Source organism: Zeus faber (genome assembly GCF_960531495.2).
Source record: "Zeus faber genome assembly, chromosome: 16".
Classification (NCBI taxonomy): domain Eukaryota; kingdom Metazoa; phylum Chordata; class Actinopteri; order Zeiformes; family Zeidae; genus Zeus; species Zeus faber.
The window spans coordinates 8,310,790-8,334,474 of record NC_137202.1 but is presented as its reverse complement, the minus strand read 5'-3'; the positions used below and the strand labels follow the sequence as shown (position 1 = coordinate 8,334,474).

At 42.8% G+C, this 23,685-nt stretch overlaps 1 protein-coding gene across 3 annotated transcripts in view; it reads left to right on the top strand.

Annotated features, from left to right (window-relative positions):
- inpp5a (inositol polyphosphate-5-phosphatase A) overlaps positions 1 to 23,685 on the top strand; it is a 166,981-nt gene that overhangs the window by 123,246 nt on the left and 20,050 nt on the right. For all 3 annotated transcript variants that reach the window (XM_080017236.1, XM_080017237.1, XM_080017238.1), the window contains 3 exons: positions 14,979 to 15,074; positions 16,010 to 16,084; positions 22,986 to 23,059. In XM_080017236.1, coding sequence (XP_079873362.1) covers positions 14,979 to 15,074; positions 16,010 to 16,084; positions 22,986 to 23,059 — 245 coding nt within the window. The remainder of the gene's footprint in view (positions 1 to 14,978; positions 15,075 to 16,009; positions 16,085 to 22,985; positions 23,060 to 23,685) is intronic.

Genomic DNA, 23,685 nt, shown 5'->3' with positions numbered 1-23,685 from the left:
AGGTATGTGTATTTCTGTATAAATTCCCTCTTACATAGATATCAACATGGATGCTATTGTCCTTGTTGATAAACCTATGCCAGGCAATTGATACCAGTAAACATTTTTCCCTTTTTATCCAGACTTTCTCTCGCATGTGTTCTGCTGGCCTGCCATAAATCAAAATGCGCTGGTGTAATTAAGTGTACACTACATTAGTCAGGCTAATTAATTTTGGGCCCCATCCATCCATTAACCAGTGGGCTAGCACTGATTGGGCCTCTGTTCTGAGGGACCCTGGACACTAGGGACTACGACCTTGTTTGGCTTCCAACAGACGCAAGGATAGATAGAACGACATAAACACAAACCCACAATCATACACATAACTGGCCTCAAATTCAATACAACAATTGGAGGTTTTCTGTATCCCAGAGGAGGTAACACGTCTATTGTTGGCCACATCATCATTCTTTTTCTCAGAACTTGGTTAAATTATGTACATCAACTACTCTTTCATGGTTCGTTTGAGCCGACAAGACCAATACAAGGGTTTTTGTTTGTGATTGACACTATCTGATGCAAAGAATTATCTGCTTTGGTGACTGTTCTGCCGTTTGACCTAGGCCAGTTTATTGCTCCCTAGCCCAGAGCTTGTGATGGAGATGTTTCCCTACAATACAATAAAGGCATATTATCTGACTGAGGGAGCCCAATCTATCACAATGAGGCCCCATTATACCAGAGATAACCCATCTGGATATAGAGGGAGGCTATTCCCTCTAGACAACGACACCCTTTCTCCCTCCTCCCTCGGTCCCTCCGTTTGCTCTGTATGCTAATGAATACAGTGAAAGAGAGAGCGAGAGAGAGAGAGAGAGAGAGAGAGAGGGAGATGGAGAGAGGGTGAGTAAGTGCAGCTATGAGGGCGTAACACGACCAATGTAGCTTTGATCGTAGCGCAGCCCATATAATTAAAGCGCTGGCAAATGAGGAGCGAGTCGGTGTTTGTCGGTCGCATCAGTTAACAACAGCGTGTTTGAGCCCGGCTATTGCTATTGTGCATTGGAAGAGAGTTTGGGGTGTGCGTGTGTGCGTGTGTGTGTGTGGGGGGGGGGGGGGGGGGGGGGGTTGGGTGGTCAGCCGGGCACACCATGCCAACTGTAGCATGGCGTGACTGATCCAAACCCAAGGATGAACGCAGAGCCTGGCACGGAAGGCGCACGGGGGGGGGGTAGGGCCCTGACTCCCTCAGACCCGTCACCCCCCTACCCTGCCTGTTACAGAGGTAGCACTGTCACTCCATCTCTGAACAGTTATGGAGTTAATGGAATTTCTCTCTGAGATAATGCACTGTTAGGTCAGAGGAAATAGGGAATACTCCAGCTGCTGACATGGACTTGTAATCCTAGTTGTATTGCACAACATTGAAGAGAGTATTGTCTGCTGCAGCTGCTTTGGTAGTCATGTTGGTAAGAAAGCTCCATAAGGGAATAATTCCACGTCTAATGTTGAAGGGTTGAGTACCCTTCGACCTGGACAGTGGCTGGTTGTACAACTGATTACAATTTGGGTACTTTAAGTTGTTATATTAAGTTATATTTACTTGCATGTTGGACACCCCAAAAACTACCTGAGCGGCCCAAAAAATTCAAAAGACAGCCACTCTTCTGCATTTGCAGGAACTGCTTGATGGCCGGTCCAGGCCTGGTGTCCTGGCTCAATTGGGTTTGCGCCCTCTCCCAACAGATTGTTCTAAGGAAATTATGAAAAATGCCATGGCGTAAATTAACCACTGGACAGGCAAGCAAGATCAATAGCTCAAATGACACATCGAAATATGATTTAAAAATGAAAATCCATCTTCAACCTCATATCTTGACAGATGCCAGAGGAAGGTTATATAACCTGCTAAATGAATGAAGATTTAATATGCTCGTCGTTTTTTTTATAATAATCAGATAAGTCGGTCGTGATCCAGGTCTAATTTCAGCCCTGCTTGGATCTTTGACTGTAGCATTTTTTACACAGCACTTTTTGGAACTATTCTTTTTAATTAATCATGAACAATTGATTATGGCATTGATTTTTATTGTTATTATTATTATTTTTTTTTTTATTATCATTATTATTATTATTGATTATTTGCAAAGGTTGTTAAAGACTGTTAAAAGGTGAATGCAAAAGTGAATTCGAGCCTTTTGTAAAAAGAAGGTTCAACAACCAGGATAGGATTACATTTGATTTGATTTAGTCCAAATGAAATGTGCCATAAACTGTGTACGATAGGAGACTCTTTGTGCCTGGCACAAAGTTTCCCGCTTGTATGATGTCAGTCTATTTTTGAATAATGTAGTCCTCTGCCTTTGTAGGGCAGAGCACAATAACAGTTTTTCTTACTGGAGAATAGGGAGGGGGACGCCAAGCTGCCCCCTGTGCATGTTGTCTCTAGAGGTTATGTAAGTGTGTTGTGCACGGACACACACCCCAACACACACTACTCTCATCATCACCAACAACAAGTCAACCATTCAACTCCTTTCAGGGCTGAAGCATGAAAGTGTGCAGTAGAGTGTACTTAAAGTTGTCCACAAGGAAATCGCCACACATGGGGAAACGCACTGGCCAATAACTGAGCATCTTCTAAACAGGGAACTCTTCTTGAGAGCTTCGGATGAGAATTGGTCATTATTCAATGAGATTTGACCTTTGACTCATTTAAGTGTCAGCACACACATTTCACATGATAATGGGTGAGTTTTAGATTTTTCATAATGCCAGGTTTAAGTAATTTCCCCCTGGGATTATTAAAGTATTTCTGATTCTGATTCTGATTCTGTTTTGGAAAATCTTTATTATATGGTGAGAAACCTTTTTCATATCAAGCACCCTCAATTTAATCTGCATTAGGCCCCCATTAAATAAAATGTTGTGAGATGTGATTTAATCCAGACTTCCATATCTTTCTAATGTAGTTAAGAAGATCAGAGGAAACAATGATCAAAACAGTCATTACTGTACATTGTACAATCTGTAAATTAAATTATGGTGAAGTCGAACTATTTCTCATTGTCCTGGAGGCCCCCCTGGACCTCTGCGGATCCTGTGACTCCATATTGAGAACCACTGAATTAGCTCATACGAATTATGGCAAATTTGACACCAGTGTGGCCCTTTAAGTTTTAAATATTGGCTTCAGAGATTGAGAGACTATTTTTGAAGAGGGCATTGTCAGGGTAAAGGCGATGGGATGTTTTATGCCCCTTGGCCTGTTGTTTTTAGTACTTGTTGCTTCGTTTCCAGTTACAGGGATGTTCTTCAACGCAGCGGCCCGTTCATACGCAGCTGTAAAACCCAGCGTTGGCACTGCGGCCTCTTAAACAGCTCTGCCCACTGACATTAAGATTCGCTGGGCTTCATTCAAAGCCTGCGCGGAAATATCCCATCATATTTAAGAGCGCCCATTAAGTGGCACATTGAGAATTCATTGGTCCCCCCCCCACCAACAACCCTCAACCCCCATGATTTATCTGTGACGGCCATATTGCGGGGCCCTTTCAGAAGGAGTGGCTCCTCTTTTTGTCTTAGAGGAGGCCCAAAACAATGCATTTCAGGGCTCGAGCCTCCTGAACAAGGCCTCCTCTTTGAGAGGGCAGAGCCGGTCGGGGCCGGCATAACATCTGTTTGTGTCCCAAGCCAGGCAGGACTGGAGCACAGCGCGCCTCGGCGGGCCCCTTCTACTCGCCCCGGGGGTCTTTGTTCCCTGATTTCATGCTATCAGAGCGGCAGCATGTTTTCCTGCGCAGAGCTGTCAGGGGCATAAAGGGCCCCGCCGTGGGGTCACATCAAGAGGGATGGGCATGAAAAATTGGTAAAATGTACCACAAAGCCCACCCACCAGATGGTTGCCTAGCGCCCTGCGATGGGGTGTCAAGAACCCCCCTCCCCATCAATACCTTCCTCTTTCCCCTTTCCCCTTTTCCTCGGCTGAATCACACCCCCTTCCCACTCCCCCTCTCCACGCTCTCCCTGCCTCCAGCTTCCCTCTCTCGCTCTCGCTGTCAAATCTTCTCTCTCTCTCCAAGTCCTCAATCTCTCTCTCTCTCTCTCGCTCCTTCCCCAACACCTTCCTCTTTCCCCTTTCCGAGGCTAAATTACAAGCCTCTCCTCTCTTGGTCCTCTCTCTCCTTGCTCTCTCCTCCCCACCTCTCTCTGTCTCTCTCTCTCTCTCTCTCTCTCTCTCTCCCCCCCCTTTCTGTACCTCTCTGTCTTTCTCTGCCCCCCCCCCTCTCTCTCTCTCCTCTCCCTCAGTCTCTCTCGCTCCTTTCTTCCTGTGGACGAGCACATCATTTAGATGAAATACAATACAGTACAAACAAATTAAAAGTCGGCGCTCTGAATGGATCAGTGTTCTTTGTCTGTGGGGAGGGTGTGAAGCCTGGCTTGGGTCTGGCTCTGGTCGCCTGCCTGTCACAATATGGATGTAACTTAAGGAAAAAATAAAAGTAGAAAAGGAAACACACAATATGATACAATACTTCCTGGAAGTTTGATGGTCTTTCGTTTGACTGTCTATTTCTATTTGACTATCTAACTGTGTTTTTTTTGGCAATTATACATAGTGGATTAGACATTGTGAATGCTCCTTCCACCTATCGTGTTTAACCCCCAGATCCAAGCTACAGAGTTGGAGCTTCATTAATTGTCTTGATCTTCATTGAACACCGAGGTAATGAACTCCGCAGTCTCGGCATTTTTATTTGCCCACCACCACCATCAGACACCAATCCCTGATCAGGTCTTCGATATTCACTAATTGACTCAGCGGCAACTTATTCCCTAACCCTCACTGGCTGTTTCCTTTCTATTGATTTGTAGCGAGAGCTACGGTGGAATGGCTAAATTAAAAGGGAGCCCAATGCTTTTTAAGTGCTTAGTAAGTGTTTATACTCTATCAATAGTGGTCTCATTGGCAGTTTTTAATGTTCTGTAATTATTGCTCGACGGTTAGATTCCAGTTTGTGTTCTCATTAAGTGGATGAATGTCCTCCTTTGAGCGGAGATGTGAAAAACATGCGGTTGGCCGCTGCAACTTCCATCCAGCTCGGCCTTCAAACGGGCCTACCTTTCAGGAGTGTGACAACTGTAGACTAATAACATTCAAATGAATGCCACATTAAGGGCATTCATTAAGGCTATTGAGGCGTCAGACTGTATGGCCCTGTTGAGGGGTTAAGAGAAGCCAGTGTGTTAAACAGCCTTGCGGACATCTGCCACAGTTGGTTTTTCTGCGTAGCGCCGACTTAAATTGGCGGGGGAGGTTTTACTCAGATTAAATCTCTCATTGGAGCCTCTTTGTACAGGTGGCAGTAATGTGTCAGGATCCCGGCCTGAGACAATGTCCTCGTCTATCTTGGCCCTAATGCGCAGGAGCAGCACCCACCCTCCTTTTACTGCCACTACTTTACACACACAGACACGATCACAATGAAGCATCTGGTGGGCTTTTTCCTGTAGAGGAGGTTTTCCCTGGACATTGTGTGTGTGTGTGTGTGTGTGTGTGTGTGTGTGTGTGTGTGTGTGTGTGTGTGTGTGTGTGTGTGTGTGTGTGTGTGTGTGTGTGTGTGTGTGTGTGTGTGTGTGTGTGTGTGTGTGTGTACACAGAATTGGGCGGCTTGTGGATTTGTTCTTAAGTTCTGTGTAAGAGGAAAAAAAAAAGCCACATTGAATGAGCTGTGTCTATGTGCAAGTTTATGTATGGAGGGGTGGTTTCAGAGTTTTTTGTCACATTCAATACAATTGTGTGTGTGGTTCGTGATTTTAATGACTGTGCATACATTTGTGTGTATTAATTTGTGTGCGGATGGGTGGGTGGCTGGCAAGCTGTGTGTGTGTGTGTGTGTGTGTGTGTGTGTGTGTGTGTGTGTGTGTGTGTGTGTGTGTGTGTGTGTGTGTGTGTGTGTGTGTGTGTGTGTGTGTGTGTGTGTGTGTGTGTGTGTGTGTGTGTGTGTGTGTGCCCCCCAGTAGTGGGAGGTCACAGAGGTCAAAGTGATGAATTTTTATGGGCCTGTTCCCTGTGTTTCAGCCCTGTCCCTTTCTCTGCGCGCTGCACTGCCTCTCAAAGACAACCATGCAGAGCAATTTGTCCTGCGGGGCCCTGCAGAATGGCCCAGCAGAGAAGTTAAATACCAGGGGGGAGAACACACACACACACACACAACCACATGCACACAAAAAACATACTTTCACTCTCTCACACACACACACACACTCACATTCACACTTGCCCCTCCGTCCTGTTGTCCTGAATGATTTGTGGCCTGTCCATTATCCATTCCGGTTTGAGGACAAATGCTTTTGGGACGGGGTCCTGAAGGTAGCAAGAATGGCAGCTCTCAATGCTTCGTATTGTTTTAGGAGAAGTTTCCCAGATGTTTGTAATGCACAAGATAAATAGGGCACATTATCACCACATCGAATGGCCTTTTACCTCTCTGGACGGGCTGGTCGTGGGTGTTGGTGTGGGCGGGGCCGCGGAGGAGACCCCCTACAACGTGTACCGCCATCATCCCCTCCTCCTCAGCTCCGGCTCGAGGGCTCACACACAAACCATGAGATTCATGGGAAGGAATGAATGAGTGTGTTAGGCTGTAAAAGATGTGTTACTCAACTCTGCAACCCTCAGTCACAGCCGAGGGTTGCTCCGAGGTGGGACGCCACTAGTGTCTTGTAAGAAAACCTCTCATTTGCAAAACGTAGTACAATGGGGCAATCGTGATCACGCTGAGTGCACAGCAGTCGGCGAAAGCTATTCTCTCAATACTGGATCAATTATAAAAATCCTCCTGCCAATCACTTTTTTTACTGGTGTTATCCTTTAAGGCTGGGCGACTTGTTACGACTCAGTGATAAATTCCAGGCAGTGAGAAATCCACAGTGTAGGATTCATGAGCCAGGTACAGGGGTGAGGCAGGGGAGTTGAGATCTGGGAGATCTGGCTGGTATCCAGGCGGAATCGGATAGGGGAGTCGCTGCTGATTTACCGTCCCCCACCCCTTAAATAAAGCTGGCAGCAGCTCTGTGGGCCAAATTAGTTTTATTTTCTTTTTGGTTTTCTTTATTTTTTTTTTCCCACCCCTAACATTGGGCTGTCCTGATAAAGGCCATGAGATGGAGTGTCGAGGGGGGGCCCAAACCTGGCAGCCGCGCTGGCACATTGTCCTGTTTCGCACTTTGCTTCTTTTTTTTTTTTTTTTTCCTCAACATGGCTGAGAGAAAATATTGTCACACCCTGACAATGCCACCGCCCCAGCTGACAGAGGGTCACCATCCTCCTGTGTCCCATTCCTCCGCTAATGAAGAACGAATACTCAGCTCATTTACCCATCATCCCTGTCTTTTTTCTTCCTTCCCTCCCTCTGTTTTTGGTCCCTCATACACATTCCCATACACTCATACACACTAGACCAATGGGGATTTAATCGCCAGGTTTTAAATGTACTCAATGGGTTATTATATTAGGTGGAATGTCACTGTAATGAATAGTGGTACTTGGAATGGAGCAGGAGAACCAGGGAGGGAGGACAGAGGGGCGAAAGAGAGGGGAATGAGAGAGGTAGGAAGGGAATATCGATCCCTGAGGAAGAGGGATGGATTTTTTTTTTGTTTGTTTTTTTTTTTTTTTTGCAGGCACCTGAATGGTACCAAGCGAGGCCCAGGCTTCACCCCAGAAACCCTTATACACCCTTTATCTAATACCTTATATACCCGTTCAGTAATACTGAGTCATCAACACATGTCCCTGAATATTAAAAATTCTGATTACCATTGTTTCTCATTCTGAGAGAAAGTATTATTTCCTTTTTTAGTGTGTGTGTGTGTGTGTGTGTGTGTGTGTGTGTGTGTGTGTGTGTGTGTGTGTGTGTGTGTGTGTGTGTGTGTGTGTGTGTGTGTGTGTGTGTGTATTTTGTGGGGTTTTTTTGTTTTGTTTTATATATATATTTTTTTTTAGTAAATTTTACTTGAGTTATTTTGTAATTCGGTGGAATCGACAGGCTTCTCTGGCAAGGACTGGAGATTTTTCAGTGCTGTCAAGTAATTACATTCAGTTTATTTTTTGTATTTCTATTTTTTGGTGTTTCTATTTTTTTCTCCCTCTGCATGGGTTAGCAATGTATTAGTGCAGTTATGTGTCTTTTTCCACCTTAAAAGACCATACCAATGTCAAATTGAGGGTTAGCCCATTTGACCCATTTCCCAGATGATGGCTTCCTTTTGTGGATTTTTTTAAAAAGGGTATCTAAGGTGTTTAAATAGGTGTGTGGAAAAATTTTTACTTTATTTAATTTAGCTGTATTTTCTATCCGTTCATTACAAATTTAAAGCAAGCTTCCACATTTCCAAATGGAATTAACACATTCAACATATGGCAACAGTAAGTAACTTTGACAAAAATGTGTTCCCGTAGTTGTCAGCCAGACCAGGAGAAAAAAATAGAATAGTAAAATCGAAAACCCAATGTTTGAGGTGCATGCATTGTGGCACTTTTCTTCATAGTGATATGTGTCGTTAGATGTTGCTTCAGTCTCATGTTTGTGTTGGGCCTGATTAGGTCTCCTCCATCTGTTTGCTGGGCTGGACCAGTGACAGAAGGCGTGCATGCGTGTGTGTGTGTGTGTGTGTGTGTGTGTGTGTGTGTGTGTGTGTGTGTGTGTGTGTGTGTGTGTGTGTGTGTGTGTGTGTGTGTGTGTGTGTGTGTGTGTGTGTGTGTGTGTGTGTGTGTGTGCGGGCGCTTGGCCTTTGAAGTGGCACAGATTGCTTTAACCTCTCTTCTAAGGGAGCAGCTGGAATAGAGAGCTCTTTTAAACAGCCGCTTCCTCCTTCGACAGTCATGAGATTATCTTCCATTGAAGCGCAAAGGCATCGCCTTCTCGGCAACCTCTCATCCCAACACCACGCCTCCTGGTGCTCCCAGTTCTCTGGTCCTCGACAAACATTCAGGGTTGACCTTAGGCCCATAATGCAAAGCTTTGACGCCAAGTCACTTTCCGAAACCATTAACTAGTTCCCCCTGCATAGTGAAGAAGGTCCTACTGTACACCGGTCTATAACTCCCTCTCCTGGATAGCAGTCTGTGATTTTATTTTCTTTCCCTTCGCTTCTATCTGCCCAATCCCCCCTCCCTACCTAGCTCAGATTCTCATGTATCGAATGAGGAGGCAATTGCAGTCAAAGCAATTATGTTAATATAATTTCCTGTGGTCAATGAGAGTGTGTTTAAAAGTAATGCGCTTAGGGTGCAGTCACTTTTCATGGCTCACTTGTAGAGAGACCTCCCTATCCAGCCTCACCCTTTCTCTAATCTTCATATCAATCTCAGCGGTCACATTACCAGCGGACATAATTATCAAATGCGTGTTTCTACAAAATAGACCAAGAGCAGCTGGGTTTAAGTCATGATCAACTTTGTTCTACCTCTAACTCAAAAATGTTTTGATTTTTCTGTCTTTTAAATTCCTTCAATTTCTTGCACCTGGACTTTGCTGGCAGCAGAAAAGAAGCATTACTGCATTTACTGAGGCCTTAATCAGAAGCCTGAAGGATCTTATTTGCCCCCCCACGCCCTCTCTCTTTGCGCTCAGCGGGGCTGGTCTCAGGCTGGTGGGGATGAACAAGGAAGGGTGGTTGGAGAGGTGGATGACGCTGGAGTGGGGTGGGTGTCTCCGGATGACAGCGGGAGAGCTGTGATCAATGGCGTGCAATCAGCCGCCACCAGCCACCATGGCATGCTGATCGGTCATAGTCAATGAACATATGAATGGATCAATCAATCATGTACACCAGGGGTTGGGCCGCAAACCCAAGAGTGTCCAGGCCCCGGGATGGACAGACGCACTTTTAAGAACATTAGTTTTAGTTTAAATGCAATTGAGAAAAGACTTTACCAAATCACCATCATATAGACATTGAAGCACTGACCTGTATAAAAAGCAGACGTAGACAGTCCATTTAATTGCTTTTTGAGTTGAAGTCTTTCAGTTTAAAAAGACCTATTCAGAGTAACATTTTACCTCCACATTCTTGAATTCTGGAAACCTTGTATGCTACATAACAGGCCTTTCAACTTGGGTGTCATTGATCTCCAAATTATCAAGATTCAAGAGGTTTTATTTAGACCTCTGAACTATGTCAGTCTACATTTGGGGCAGGGACAATTATGTGAAAACATATATTTTCCCCACTGAGTAATCACTTTTGAATCAAAAGTCCCTATTTGGACAAGGTTGGCCCCAATTAACTTCTCAACTAATGATGCTGGGAGCTGCTTTTAGAAAATCTGAAATTCATAGTGATCACATTCCATTTTGTTCCAAGGTGGCTACTGTATTATTAGCCAATCAGGTTCCACTTTGTTAAATGCCTGTCATTGTATGACATCCCATACTGAATAAAAATGAAATATCACAATATTTATTTACAAATTCCTCAATATTAATACTTTAATAATATTTGAGAGCTGAGGATTTGTTCTCTCACAAGATATTTAAATACAAGAAATATTTTAGAAAAAATAATTCAGGGGGGGCAGCATGAATGTATTATAATTTAAAATGCATGGGTTTCAATTTCTTTCTGACTCTCACAAAATGAAAGCAGGATACTGGTTTCACCTTTTCTCTATTGAATGGGCTATTTAATCCATAGATAAAATTTAACTGGATGTAAAGGTCAGCTTTTGCGTACCTGTGTACCCATCAGCCAGTGTGGTAAAACATTTTCCTGGTAACAGTGAGCGCCACCAATCAGAGACATCGCTGTTACGCTTAGGATTATGGGTAGTGTCGTGCTTCTCAATGACATTGCAAATAAAACATGTTTTCCTCAAAACAAGGTTGATATCACACAGATGTGTGGCTTCTACAGGAGAAAATACAAATAATTATATACTTTGCATAATATTAATGCAAGCGTTTCAAACCCTAGCATTAAACGTAATCCTATAAACTACAAAAATACAATTCTGCGCCATTTTGTCATGCATCTTGATGCAATTGTCTCATGAGTAAAAGTAGTTATATTAAAAAGTAAAAAAAAATAAAAATCCAAATCCGCCATGGCAGTGTGATGCCAAGTGTGGATTCCAAGACCATTCAAGTTGTAAATGGAATATAATCACACTTTTATTTTTTGACTTTGTTGTAGAACAAAACCAAACACATTTTTTTAAAGGTCTCCTCTTTTAGGTGAACATATGTAAGTTTGAGAGATTTCGGTGCACCCTAAACTGAGATTTTGACCTCCGAACCCTGACCAGAGGTTACCATTTGAAGCCCTATATCTCGGTAATTAAAAGAGCTATCAAAATATCTTGGGCTTTGCAAATTACATATGTAAATTCTGACAACGCAGGTATATTCCCCGACCGAATTAAACCCTAGCAACACATGAACGATGTTTTTCACCCATACATTTGTTTAATTTTCTGGTTTATAATAATAGAACTACTTCACCCATGAGGCAATTGCATCAAGATGCATAACGAAATGGCGCAGAATTTATTTTTTAGAATTTCTGTGGTTTCTAGGATTTGGGTTAATGTTATGGTTTGAAACATTGCTAAATATGCGTAATTATCACGCTATGTATATAATTAGTCTTTGCTCCTGTAGAAGCCACAACTCAGTATGACATCATCACGTCGTCATGAAGACTGCACTACCCATGATCCTAAGTGTAGCATCAATGTCTCGGATTGGTGGAGCTCGCTGTTACCATGGAAATGCCTACCGCACTGGCTGATGGGTACACAGGCATGCAAATGCTGACAGTTAAATTGTATCTTTGAATTCAATTTATACTGAGGGTACGACCCCATATCCCTGTTCTCACCCAACCTTGAATTTAATAGACCATTCAATAGAGAAAAAGCAAAACCAGTATCCCGCTTTTATTTTGTGCTCGTCAGAACAAAATTTAAACCCCAAAATTTGCCCCCCCACCTCATTATGGTGTCTGCGTCACCCTCCTTCCCCATAACGCCTGCTTCTAAAGTCAAATAAAATCTCCCCATTCAAATTAATTGGTTTAAATTGTTATGTGTAGCACAAAATAAGTCGGACAATCGTACTCTGGGACACGATTCAATAGATTGATTTTCCTGACTATGAGCACGAAAAAGCGTGGGACCGGGTTGATTATTACTCAGTTATAAGTTTGTTTACTTTGAATTCAATTGACATTTTTTATTGTCAGTATTTTATGTTCAATACAGCTCTGTACTGAATATATGAACAGAAAGGCAGTATTTTGTACTTGTAAAGTCCTCTTAGTTGTTTATATTGTGTTTTTTGTGTCCTGTTTCATTTCAAAATTTTCTGTTTTTTCAATTTTCTGACACCTCGTTCATTCCAGTGAATAATGCAGAGGCAGTTGTTTCTGAGTAAAATGTTTTTCCTACCAGAAGGCATTAGGAAATGGTTTTAGATTTGTTTTTGGTTGAACATTTCTAACCTGGACATTTGGCAAGTCTAACAAGATTACAAAAACACTTTGTTCCACTGAATTAATTGAGCATGATCTAATTTCACTCAAAAGTGTGTGTGTGTGTGTGTGTGTGTGTGTGTGTGTGTGTGTGTGTGTGTGTGTGTGTGTGTGTGTGTGTGTGTGTGTGTGTGTGTGTGTGTGTGTGTGTGTGTGTGTGTGTGTGCGCGCTAATGCTATTAAGTGATGGGATTATATTCATGTTTACTGGTTATAATTTGTGTATAAAAGGTGTTATAATTTACACTTGCAAGCAGTTCCTTGAATTCAAGTCTCGCACAATGAATTAAGAGACTCATTTATACATTGATGGTGGAGATATTTCTGGCTGTTAAATATCGATGTTGTTTGTTTTGGGGTTTTTTTGGGGGGGGGGGGGGGGGGTTGTCAATAAGTGGTGAGAGTTTCTGGTGACAAAGTGCGAGACTGCAAAGTGTCCAGGGAATTCTGCCTGACTAATTTTTGGATTTGCAAAGTAGACAGAAGGGGCCTGCCTGGGAACCTTTCTGGAATTTCACTAACTAAAAACATTTTGTTGAATAAGATACTCTGAGATAGATAATAAGATATTCTGTCCTACTTTCAATGCAAGTCACTATAAGAAGGTAAAAAAATGACTTTTTCACGGATTGTCTGTGCTGGTGGCAGCGACAATGACTTTTTGACAGGGAGAGTATCTCTGCCTTGCCCGTCTCTCGAGCTCCTTCTTTCGCCTATTCATTGCACAAAGCTGCTTAAGCGCACTTAAGCGCATTAGCATTTGGCTGCCAGGGGGCCATATTGACCCTGCATTTGGAAGGCCTAAATGAGTGAAAGATGGAGCGATTTGTTAGGGCTTTAGAAAGTTGCTTTTGGGAGAGTGGGGGAGAGTGTGTGTGGATGGGGGGGGGGGGGGGGGATGCTGCCGCTGAGGAGGACAGTCGCTGTACTTTCTCTCAGGGTGTTTATTTTGATGCAATGTTCATTTTTTTCCTTGTTCTACTTCTCGGGGGTCGAGGGAGGACCGATTTCTGACATTTAAGTCGAAAAAGGACCTTTAATTCTGCCCACTAATATTGGCTTTACCCAATTATCTGATCTGTGCTTTGAATTTAAATTGGGTTGCCCCGTCCCTGCCGCGTGTTATGGGAACCGCTGGCTGAAGGATTACCTCATTCAGCGATCCTCAAACACAGATGGTCGAATGTTTAACTAATTGTTAAAAGAGTCCACAAAGGGGAATTTAACCATGCACACGGTCCTTAGGGTCAGTACATAGACCCAGATAAAGGAGGGGGGGATGGAGGACAGTGAGGTGGTACTTTGTGGGAAGGTTCTTTAAAAATAATTCAAATGCGTAGTGATGTAGTGCGTGGTGCTGGCTTCAAGTCCCAAAGAATGGCCGGCCGTAATGTGATACGCATTAGCACCCGGTGTTTCACATTGTTAATATCATACTGTATAACCCCCTCCCCCATTTTATTCAATGCCAGTGATGGTTAAGTTTGAACTTACTGACAATTAATTCAAACATTTATTTTATTTTATTTATCGTCATACAAATATTTGTGATAAACTATTTTAATTGTGTTTTCTTGTTAATTTTATGCTACCATAATAGTGGCATAAAATACAACTTGCAGTAAAACATGTCTACCTACTGCATAAGAGCCATTTATTAGCGTTGGACATCGGAACAAAACATTTTAACTGGCAGTTTTGTTCAACCCAACTGGAAAGGAACATGAGGCACATTTTATTTGTGACATTTATACCATTAGTTTAAAATGCCCCTTAAATTTGGATAGAAACAAATGATTGTTGAATCTGAAGATCTGCTCAATAATCATTGCGATCAGACAATTATCAGACAAAAAGCTCCAACTTGGAGAAAAAGTTTTTTTTTCTTTTGCATTTTTCTTTCAAAAAGTGCTTTTGTTTCATTCCAAATTCTAGACGAATTTGCTTTCTTACAGAGGCACATTAAGAAATATTTGTGATATTTCTCATGCGACTTTTCAAGTTTGAGCAACGATTACTAATTTATCAGTTAATTTATTTAGATTTTTAATAGACATTTTGTTAACGTTATGCAAGCAAGACTTTTATGTTCAATAGAGGTCTGTACTCATTATATGCAAAGGAATGCAGTATTTTGTACTTGTAAAGCCCCCTTAGTTGTTTATATTATGTTTTCTTTGACCACCTGTTCCATTTCAAAATAAGCTGTTTTTAGATGTTCCAGTTAATAATGCAGAGGCGGTTGTTTCTGAGTAAAATGTTTTTTCCTATAAGAAGGCACAAGTAAATGGTTTTCTATTTGTTCTCGTTGAACATCTCAGACCTGGACATTTGGCAAGTAACAAGGTTACATAAAACACTTTGTTCCACTGAATGAATGTTGCGTCTGTTGTTTTTGTTTGTCATTTTGGTAATTGCTTGTGGGTTAACCCAGTGTCTCTCTCTCCTCTCCCCTGCAGAGCCTTTGCTCCACTGCCACTATGCAGACGGTCAGACACGCTGACACCAACGAAGTTGACAAGCTAATATTCAGAGAAAGCGACAATGACCGAAAGGTACGTCACGCTGTTCAAATCTCCTACAGTGAACGCCGGCAGCGACGTGCTGCAATTATCATCTGATGCGGTACAGACAGACGAGAAATCCATCGGTCAGAACAATATCACGACAAATGGTTCACTCAGGATTCCATTTGCTTCCAAAATTGTTGCCGAGTAGCACATATACTGTACAGTCTTAGTATTTTCACAATGTCATAATGCTAACGTTAATATATAATGCTCTATACATAATGCTAATATTTTTCACTGCTAGAATGCTACTGCACTGTTGCTTCTATTTGTATTTTACTTTAACGTACCTGCCCAGATTTGTGCACATATTCTATTTCATTTTATCTTTATTTCTTTATTCTCTTTTTTGAGGTTTTTTTTTGTCAACTTGCACTGCTGAAACACTTGAATTCCCAACCGTCAGATTAAAAAAAGTGATATCTTTGAAGCGCAGTGATGCATATTTGAAACTTCCCAGTGCTCTCATGCTTTATTATATGGAATTGTCCAATCAGATTGCCCGACGGGGACTACCCGTTACTGTTACTGTTACTGTTACTAACTGCACGTCCAAAGGGTCTCTTTTGCGGCTGAGCGCACAGTGAAAGGGAATTCCCGTCTCATGAAACACATTAAAAGTGAAATATTTCTCCAAATTGAAATGCATTTTAAATTAGAAGCGTGTAGGGCCCCATGAATCACAATGTTTGGGTGTACACATGTCTTTTGGTTTTGTTTATGTAACATGAAAAGAGAATGGGCGCTGTCACCTCGGGCAGACCGTGTAGAATTAACACCACCACCACAGAGCCCAGTTCATTAGAGCTCTAATTAGAAAGTGCACTTCTCATTCATATCGCAATTAATCAGATCGCCGTACCCCTTTCTCTCTCCCTCTCCATTTCTCCCTCTCTTCCTTTCTCTCGCCGGTGCTTTAGGTGGTTCTCGAACTCGAAAAGAAGCTTTTTAAATATGCCAACCAGGATGTTTTCCGGGAAAACAACGGGACCTTGGTAAGTCAGATCCTTGGCTTTTAGGAAACACTCCCGCCCTCCACCCCTCATCAGCGGCCAAAGACATTTTCCCAACTTTAATTCCCTTTTATCCACTTAGTGCTCCTTCCTCAGTAGATCAACAACATGCACCATTCATCGCATCAACTCACCTCAGCGGTTTAACGAGTGTACTGTTATTAACTCACCACAGCTGCAAAATTCAGTATGAAAGCATCTTTTTTTTTTTTTATTCTTGCTCATAGTCAAGCTGGAGTGACGTTAAAATATGGTAAAATAGTGCCCATCCAGACACAGTTTTTGCCATTGTTACAGTCATGATTGCATATTGTGTGTGTGTGTGTGTGTGTGTGTGTGTGTGTGCGTGTGTGCGTGTGTGCGTGCGTGCGTGCGTGCGTGCATGCGTGCGTGCATCTGCGCGTGCGCGTGTGCATGTGCGCGCATTCCTGCCCCGGGGTCAAACTTCTTTGGGAAACCTTTTAAAATACTGGGTGTAGATGAGGACACACATACTCACTTGTACTTTTATTCGGCTGTATATCATAGTAGCCGCTTTAAAGATGGGGCTCGTTAAAATTCTCATGAAGGACGAACTCACACACACGTCGAAATACACACGTGAACATGCACCCACGGGATGAACCGTCCGACCATGAATCTCTCGGTAAATGTAGACGATAGAATGCATTCACAGCATTGGAACATGAGAATATGAAAACATATTAAACCATTACAAGTGCATCATCCTTCGTGCTGTGAAACGGGTTTATATCTGTTTGTGTGTTAATATATGTTTGTATATAGTGCAGACTGCACATGTGTAATGGTGTGTATTCAGATACTGTGTGTTTATGTGTGGGTGTAGATTGGTGTGGATCTTATATGGATTGTAAGATCTGGTGTGCTGTATTATGACGATATGTGTCATAATATGTCGCAGTGTCGGTTCTTTTTTTTTAAGTGGAATTTCTTTAACATAGATTCAAGATGTTTATTTGTCACATACATATACATAAAAGCATACATGGGTGTAGTGAAATGTCACATTTCTTGAGATCGGATCTGCCTTATGGCACTAAAAACCATGGTCCTATATGGCAGTGATTTTCAAAATATGGGTCAGGTCCCACTAGTGTGTCACAGTGCAGCAGCAGGCAGGTCGCAGGGAGCCCACATTAATGCTGGTTTTTCATCATTCACACCATACATTATCTCTGTGAGCAGCAAGACAATATAATGGCTTATATGAGTTAATACCCAATTACTTTATTCTAAATTTCTTCATGTTTATTTTATTTTTTTTAGTTAACAGATTTCAAATTTTTGTTGGGTCTCTGTTAGGCAAAAATGAAACTCTACATCGGGCCCTGTTATAAGTTTTGGGAATTTTGGGAACTTCTGCTATTATATGCAAATGCATATATGTAGGTGAAATGTATATGATTTCACCATGGAATAGCATGCAGTTAAATACCACAGCTATTACAAAAAAAAAAAAAAATCCTAAAAAATTAAAAGAAAGAATAGTCACATGCAGAATGATGGTGGAGGGGTCTGCTTCAAAGACCTTCCTGACTGACGTAGGGCATCACATCAAAACGCAAAAATAAATTAATCAACAAAACAATTTGGTAAGGATGACATACGAATAAAAACAAAACTATGTTGGAAAAAAGATGTAGGGAGGGTTTCCTATTTGACAGTACTGTAGCTGATGGTGAGTCAGGGTTGTCTGGAGTTGCAATATGAGTGGGCCATCCTTACCTCTAGGTGCCCCCCCCCCCCCCCCCCCTCCGACACCCATACACACACACAACCCCCTCCCATCTCCTCACCGCTCCCCCAAGCCCGCCAGGCAAGATGGATGACATAATGGGGGCATCGGAGATAATCTGATGGTCATGGTCTAGTTAAACACACCGTGTTATGATCCTTATAAAACAAACTACCTTTCCAAAAGGATAAATGTCCCCCCCCCCCCCTTCACACTCCTCTCTGCTGGGCCAAAGGGGGGCGGGGGTGAGGGAGGAAGGGGGGAGAAAAAATCCATTGCATCCTTCATCAACCACTAGACTTGTACCGGCTTGACAGAAATTTAATTCGAGGCAGCTCTTGAAAATAATTATTGTATTTTGAGGGGAGTAATCATTGGCCGGGACATGATTGAATGTGTCCATGCCTATTGACTTTTGCTATGATTAATAGGTTTGTTTAGTCGATATTCCCATCGAAATTGTATAATTAATTATCCCTGGTGCTGTCACGGTGGGACGATGGAGAACCCTGATGAGTATTTGGGAAGATTAAATTTCCCGGCGCGCCCGCAGCTCCAAGGGGGCACAGCTGATGGGGAGGGGGGCTTGCTCCGGGAGAGGTGTGTGTGTGTGTGTGTGTGTGTGTGTGTGTGTGTGTGTGTGTGTGTGTGTGTGTGTGTGTGTGTGTGTGTGTGTGTGTGTGTGTGTGTGTGTGTGTGTGTGTGTGTGTGTGTGTGTGTGTGTGTGCGTTCGCCTGTATGTGTACATGCAACCATACAGCTCCAGCCTTCCCATCTAAAGATGCACAACACACCCCAGATACCTTTCTTTTTTTTTTTTTTTTTTTTTTTTTTTACTGACAGCGTGTGACAGCATACACGCATATAACACATACACACACACACATACACGATGGCCCGTCCCCTCCTCCCTGGCATTGATTTTGTTTCAGTATCTCTTTGTTATAACTTTATCAGTGCCGCGTCGGGGGGTGTTTGCGCTTTAGGATACAAGCTGCGTCGCCCCCAGCATCACTCACGACCCGCAGCCTAAAGGAGGGAGGGGCACACAAAAAAAAGAAATCGCCAACACTCCTGCTTGAAACTTGTTTCATATCTCAGCTGTCAGAGCGCCTAAGTGGTAATACACAAGCCGGGCTGAATAAAACCTGACCTTCCTAGAGCTCCTTCAAGAGGTTCCAGAGGGTCCCCAGAGAAATTATCAATAGTTAAACTCTGTGATTTCATTTACAAGCACCACCTTTTACCCCATTAGAGAGTATAGAATAACGACGGTTGTGTTCATAGTTTCACTGTTATCTCCATAACTATAGTATAAACAAGTATGGAAGTTTACACATTAGACTAGATACATTTTCAGATCGGGGTCCCAGAGACAAAATCTTATCAAATGGGCTCAAATTGGCATCAAATTGAGGGTCCTTGATGTGACAAAGGTTGAGAATGACTGTATTATAAATACAAAGACAGATAACACATTGCAAATGACAAATTCACATACCGTGTGTCCCTGCATCCCCCACACATAAATGTACACATAATCACTGGGATAACAAGAATATACCGGTAGGCAAACATACAGTTATTATTATTATTATTATTATTATTGTTATTGGTATTAATAATAATGATGGTTATAGATACATACATCAATTTGTCTATATACATAAAATAAATAAATAATAAGCATCTGAAATTGGAAATTGGAGTCCTTTTGAGATCCCCTCCCTGTGACGTGTGTTAAGCACAGCTCCATCCAGAGATACAAATGACGGCGCTATCTGCTGTTTGTTTGTCTGCCCCGCCCCCTCGACCCCAAACATGCCCACTACCAATCGGCCGTCCTCCTGTCAATGACACTTTATCGCTGCTCCCCACAAAATAATGAAGATCTCATAAAAAAGGAGGGAGAAAATATGGGTGCTGCAATGAAAGCCAAGTGTGAGGTGTAAAAATCAAATTAAATGACCTCTCACCCCGGCATTTATTGATGGCTTTTAATGCCGGCAGGTGTTGTCACTGGGGATAGTTGACAACACGTAAATCAAAGCACAATTACGGGCATTGGACAAGCTGCCAGGCGGGGGGCGAGAGGGACCGCTGGGTGGCCAAAGACCTTGTTTTCACACACACACACACACACACACACACACACACACACACACACACACACACACACACACACACACACACACACACACACTTCCCAGCCTCAATGGCTGAAGTAAGGTCAGAATGTTAAATCCACAACAGTGTTTTTTTGCTTTTTACATTTTCATCCTTTTTCCCTCTATCCTCCTCATATCGTGGAGGATGCACTGGTCCACTGGTGCATCGGCCCCAACACCGCTCAAGGTCATTTCTGGCTGACAAACTACCCAGGCTTTATACTGCCGAAAGGCCTTGAACCAATCTAAGTGTGTGTGTGTGTGTGTGTGTGTGTGTGTGCGTGTGTGTGTGCGTGCGTGCATGTTTTTTCCCTTCTTTTACATCACTGACCTACCAGACCAGCACGTCATTATGCTTAATTGACCCAGGATGAAATGTAGTGTGAAATTTCCAGTCACTTAAATGAATTACTCAACATTCACTTAAAGCTCGCGTGCACACAAAACACACACACACACACACAAATAGCAACACGGTGGAAGCGCAGGGCTCTGGTTGCCCCCCAACAGTGCCTCATTCATCTGCCGCTGTTTTTTGAAGGAAGAATTTGTCAAACAATTTGAAGTTTTGATGTGTTGGCACCTTATTAATAATATTTAACACAATGTCACACCTGTGAACATGATAACGCAAATATTGGACAACACGGAAACGACACGGCCGTTTCATCACAGGAAAATAAAAAAAATTGAAGTTGTTTTGTAATGATAATCATAATAATTATTACTTTGATTTACAGTGTAAGTGTCTTTCACGGCACCCAAGAACACTTTACACACGGAAATTAAGAAATAAAAGTAAAAATAGCTTGTTGGATTAACCGAGGCCTGGTTGAAATGGTTTGTCTTCAGCCTATTTAAAAAAAAATGCCTTAAAAAAAAAAAAAGCAGGGATACAAACACTTTTATTATTATTATACGCTTAAAAAAATCCTTGTCAAGCTAGTTCTCTCAATCTCTTCATCTCAATTCATTCCATATTTTTCAGTCCACATCGCGCTCTCTCTCTCTCTCGTGCACACTCACACACGTGCGCGGGGCAGCGCTGGGCAGATGGTAAGATGAGTTGTACACTGGAGCGTGCGGGGAGCGTTCCCCCGCTCTCCATCCCTCATCCACACTGGCTGAGCCTCTCCTGTGACCCCGGCCACGCGTGAGTTTGATGAATGCGGCATATCTGCCCTTCCGAACCGCACAGCCTCCGTCTGGGAGCGTCCTCTGCCTGGAAAAGTAATGGCCGCTGTTCTACACCACTGCTGGCACCGCAGTCACACACACACACACACACACACACACACACACACACACACACACACACACACACACAACACCCATACCCCACACACAGCACAATCTGGAGCACGTTCACTTTACTAGAGGTCTTCAAAGCTATGTGTGATGACATTTTGTGGTAAAATATTAACTTTTAATTGCTATTCATATTGGAATTGCCCTGGCAGAGTTTCTTTCTTTGCTCTACTACATCTTCGTCACACGGGATCTTATCAGTGCTCGCGAATATAGCGGAGGTTGGTTATTGCAATCACAATATTGAAACTTTCTGGAGACTGGATGAAAATAAATATGAAAATGGAATAAGAAATGGATTTGTTGTCGATTGTTTTACACTCAGACTCCCGATGATTGAAAAAATTGTTGATTTTACAAATGTTAAGTTAAAAAAATTACCTTGTTTCGCTCTAAGATGCTGATGCGACATGGAGTCGTGGTTGCTTGTTCCGTTATGCTGAGGGCATTGAGCCGTTTTTTATGTGTCAAGTCTGTGTGTGTGTGTGTGTGTGTGTGTGTGTGTGTGTGTGTGTGTGTGTGTGTGTGTGTGTGTGTGTGTGTGTGTGTGTGTGTGTGTGTGTGTGTGTGTGTGTGTGTGTGTGTGTGTGTGTGTGCCCATTTATGTGCGACACCCGACACTTTTTATGGGTTTTACTCACAAATGTTAAGGTGTCAGGAACGCTACATTGATTAAAACACCCTTGTCTCTACTCCCCACCAAAACATCATCCTCCAAGTCCGCCACATCGTCTTCATTGATGTTTCATTATGTAGCCGTCAGCGTGTCGTATAGTGTAACTACAGCGATGTAATGTCATTAACGTCACGTCAGGCACCGCGCTGGGTCCTTGTCGGTCCGTAATCGTAGCTTTGATTGCATTTTATTTTCTTAAGAAGTGTCCGATGACTTAATTTACAGCCAAACTGTCCAAGATCCCAATGTTTTCCTGTCGGCTGAGTTGGGGGGGAGGTGCTGGGGGGCTGTGTAGGCCGTCATGCAGGTCCCCCTGCTACCTGTTCATCTCCCAGATAATTAATGTGTACAAGAAGCCGCTAATTGCACTTTTCATTAATGATTTATGGGTTTTTTGAAGGGAGGGGGTAATTGGGGGAAGTTTGATTTGGCGTGCGTGCATGCGTGCGTGTGTGTGCACTAGTGAGTGAATTCAGCTGGGAGAGAAGACATGATTGATGAGTGTGCGGACGCATTGTCAGTGTGGAGAGACAGAAAAACAGACCCTCAGCACACACATATAGCAAATAAGACTTAACCCTAACCCAAAAATTCCCACCCACCTTTTTATGTGGGAACAAGCTGACGTTCTCTATATATTGTTGTTATGTGTCATTCTCATTATAGGCCTTGATCTGAATTATGACTCCTAAATATACTTTTTCATATACATGCCTTTTTCTGGCATACTAAAGTAATACTAATCCAAAATGTCTTCAATTGCTGTGCTGTCTTGGGGAAGAGGGACTTTTATGCTGCCTATCTGCCTCACAGGCACTCGCAGTGCAATATAAGTCTGTGTATTGGCTTACCCTTTGATTATTAAATCTGAAATCGGGTGTTTTCAATACTGTACGTGGAAAAACAGTACTATTACTTGCTGTAATGTTATCAGTCCCTCGCCCCTCACCCCCCTCTCCCTTCTTTTCTCCACAGCTTTTAGAGTTTGACAAAGAGATGTCAGTGTTCAAAGACAGGCTGCACGAGCTGGAGATCTCCTTCCCACCCAGGTACTGAGCCGTCTCTCTCCCTCTCTATCTCTTTCTCTTTCTGCCGCCATCCGGTGGCAGAGCTGAGCTCGTAGACTCTGTAAAACTAAGGGGTCCTCCTGTAGGAACGTGGGCTGGATGTAGAAAAACACCTAGGCATGATTTGATGATGAGACGGTGACCTACAGTTCTGCTACAACTGCAATTTTCATAATTGGAATTTACAAAAGAAACAGATACAGCAAAAGAAAAGTGAACCTTGATGTGGTATTCCATAAGATTATTTTCATAAAAAATGTATTTGTGTTTTGTATGTATGTCCTGTTTCCATTGATGGTGGTGTGGTTTGCCTTTCCCGGCAAGAATGCTAAGATCAGGCACGTGCAAGAAGTGAAAGGCAGCCGCAATGAATTCGATGAAGTAGCGTAGCTAGTTATGCTCGACTGTTGATATGGATGAGCATTCACAAAAAGGACAGCACACACTTTGAAAAGATATCCCCACCAACCTCAAGTGACCACGAAAAACAAAACAAATCAGACGGGACAAGTAAGCAGTGTTTCCCACAGAACTTGATTCTATTAGTGGTGGTAGCTGACCGGGGGGGCTGACTGAGAGAGTGTCCCTGTTACGCACGGCACTTTTTT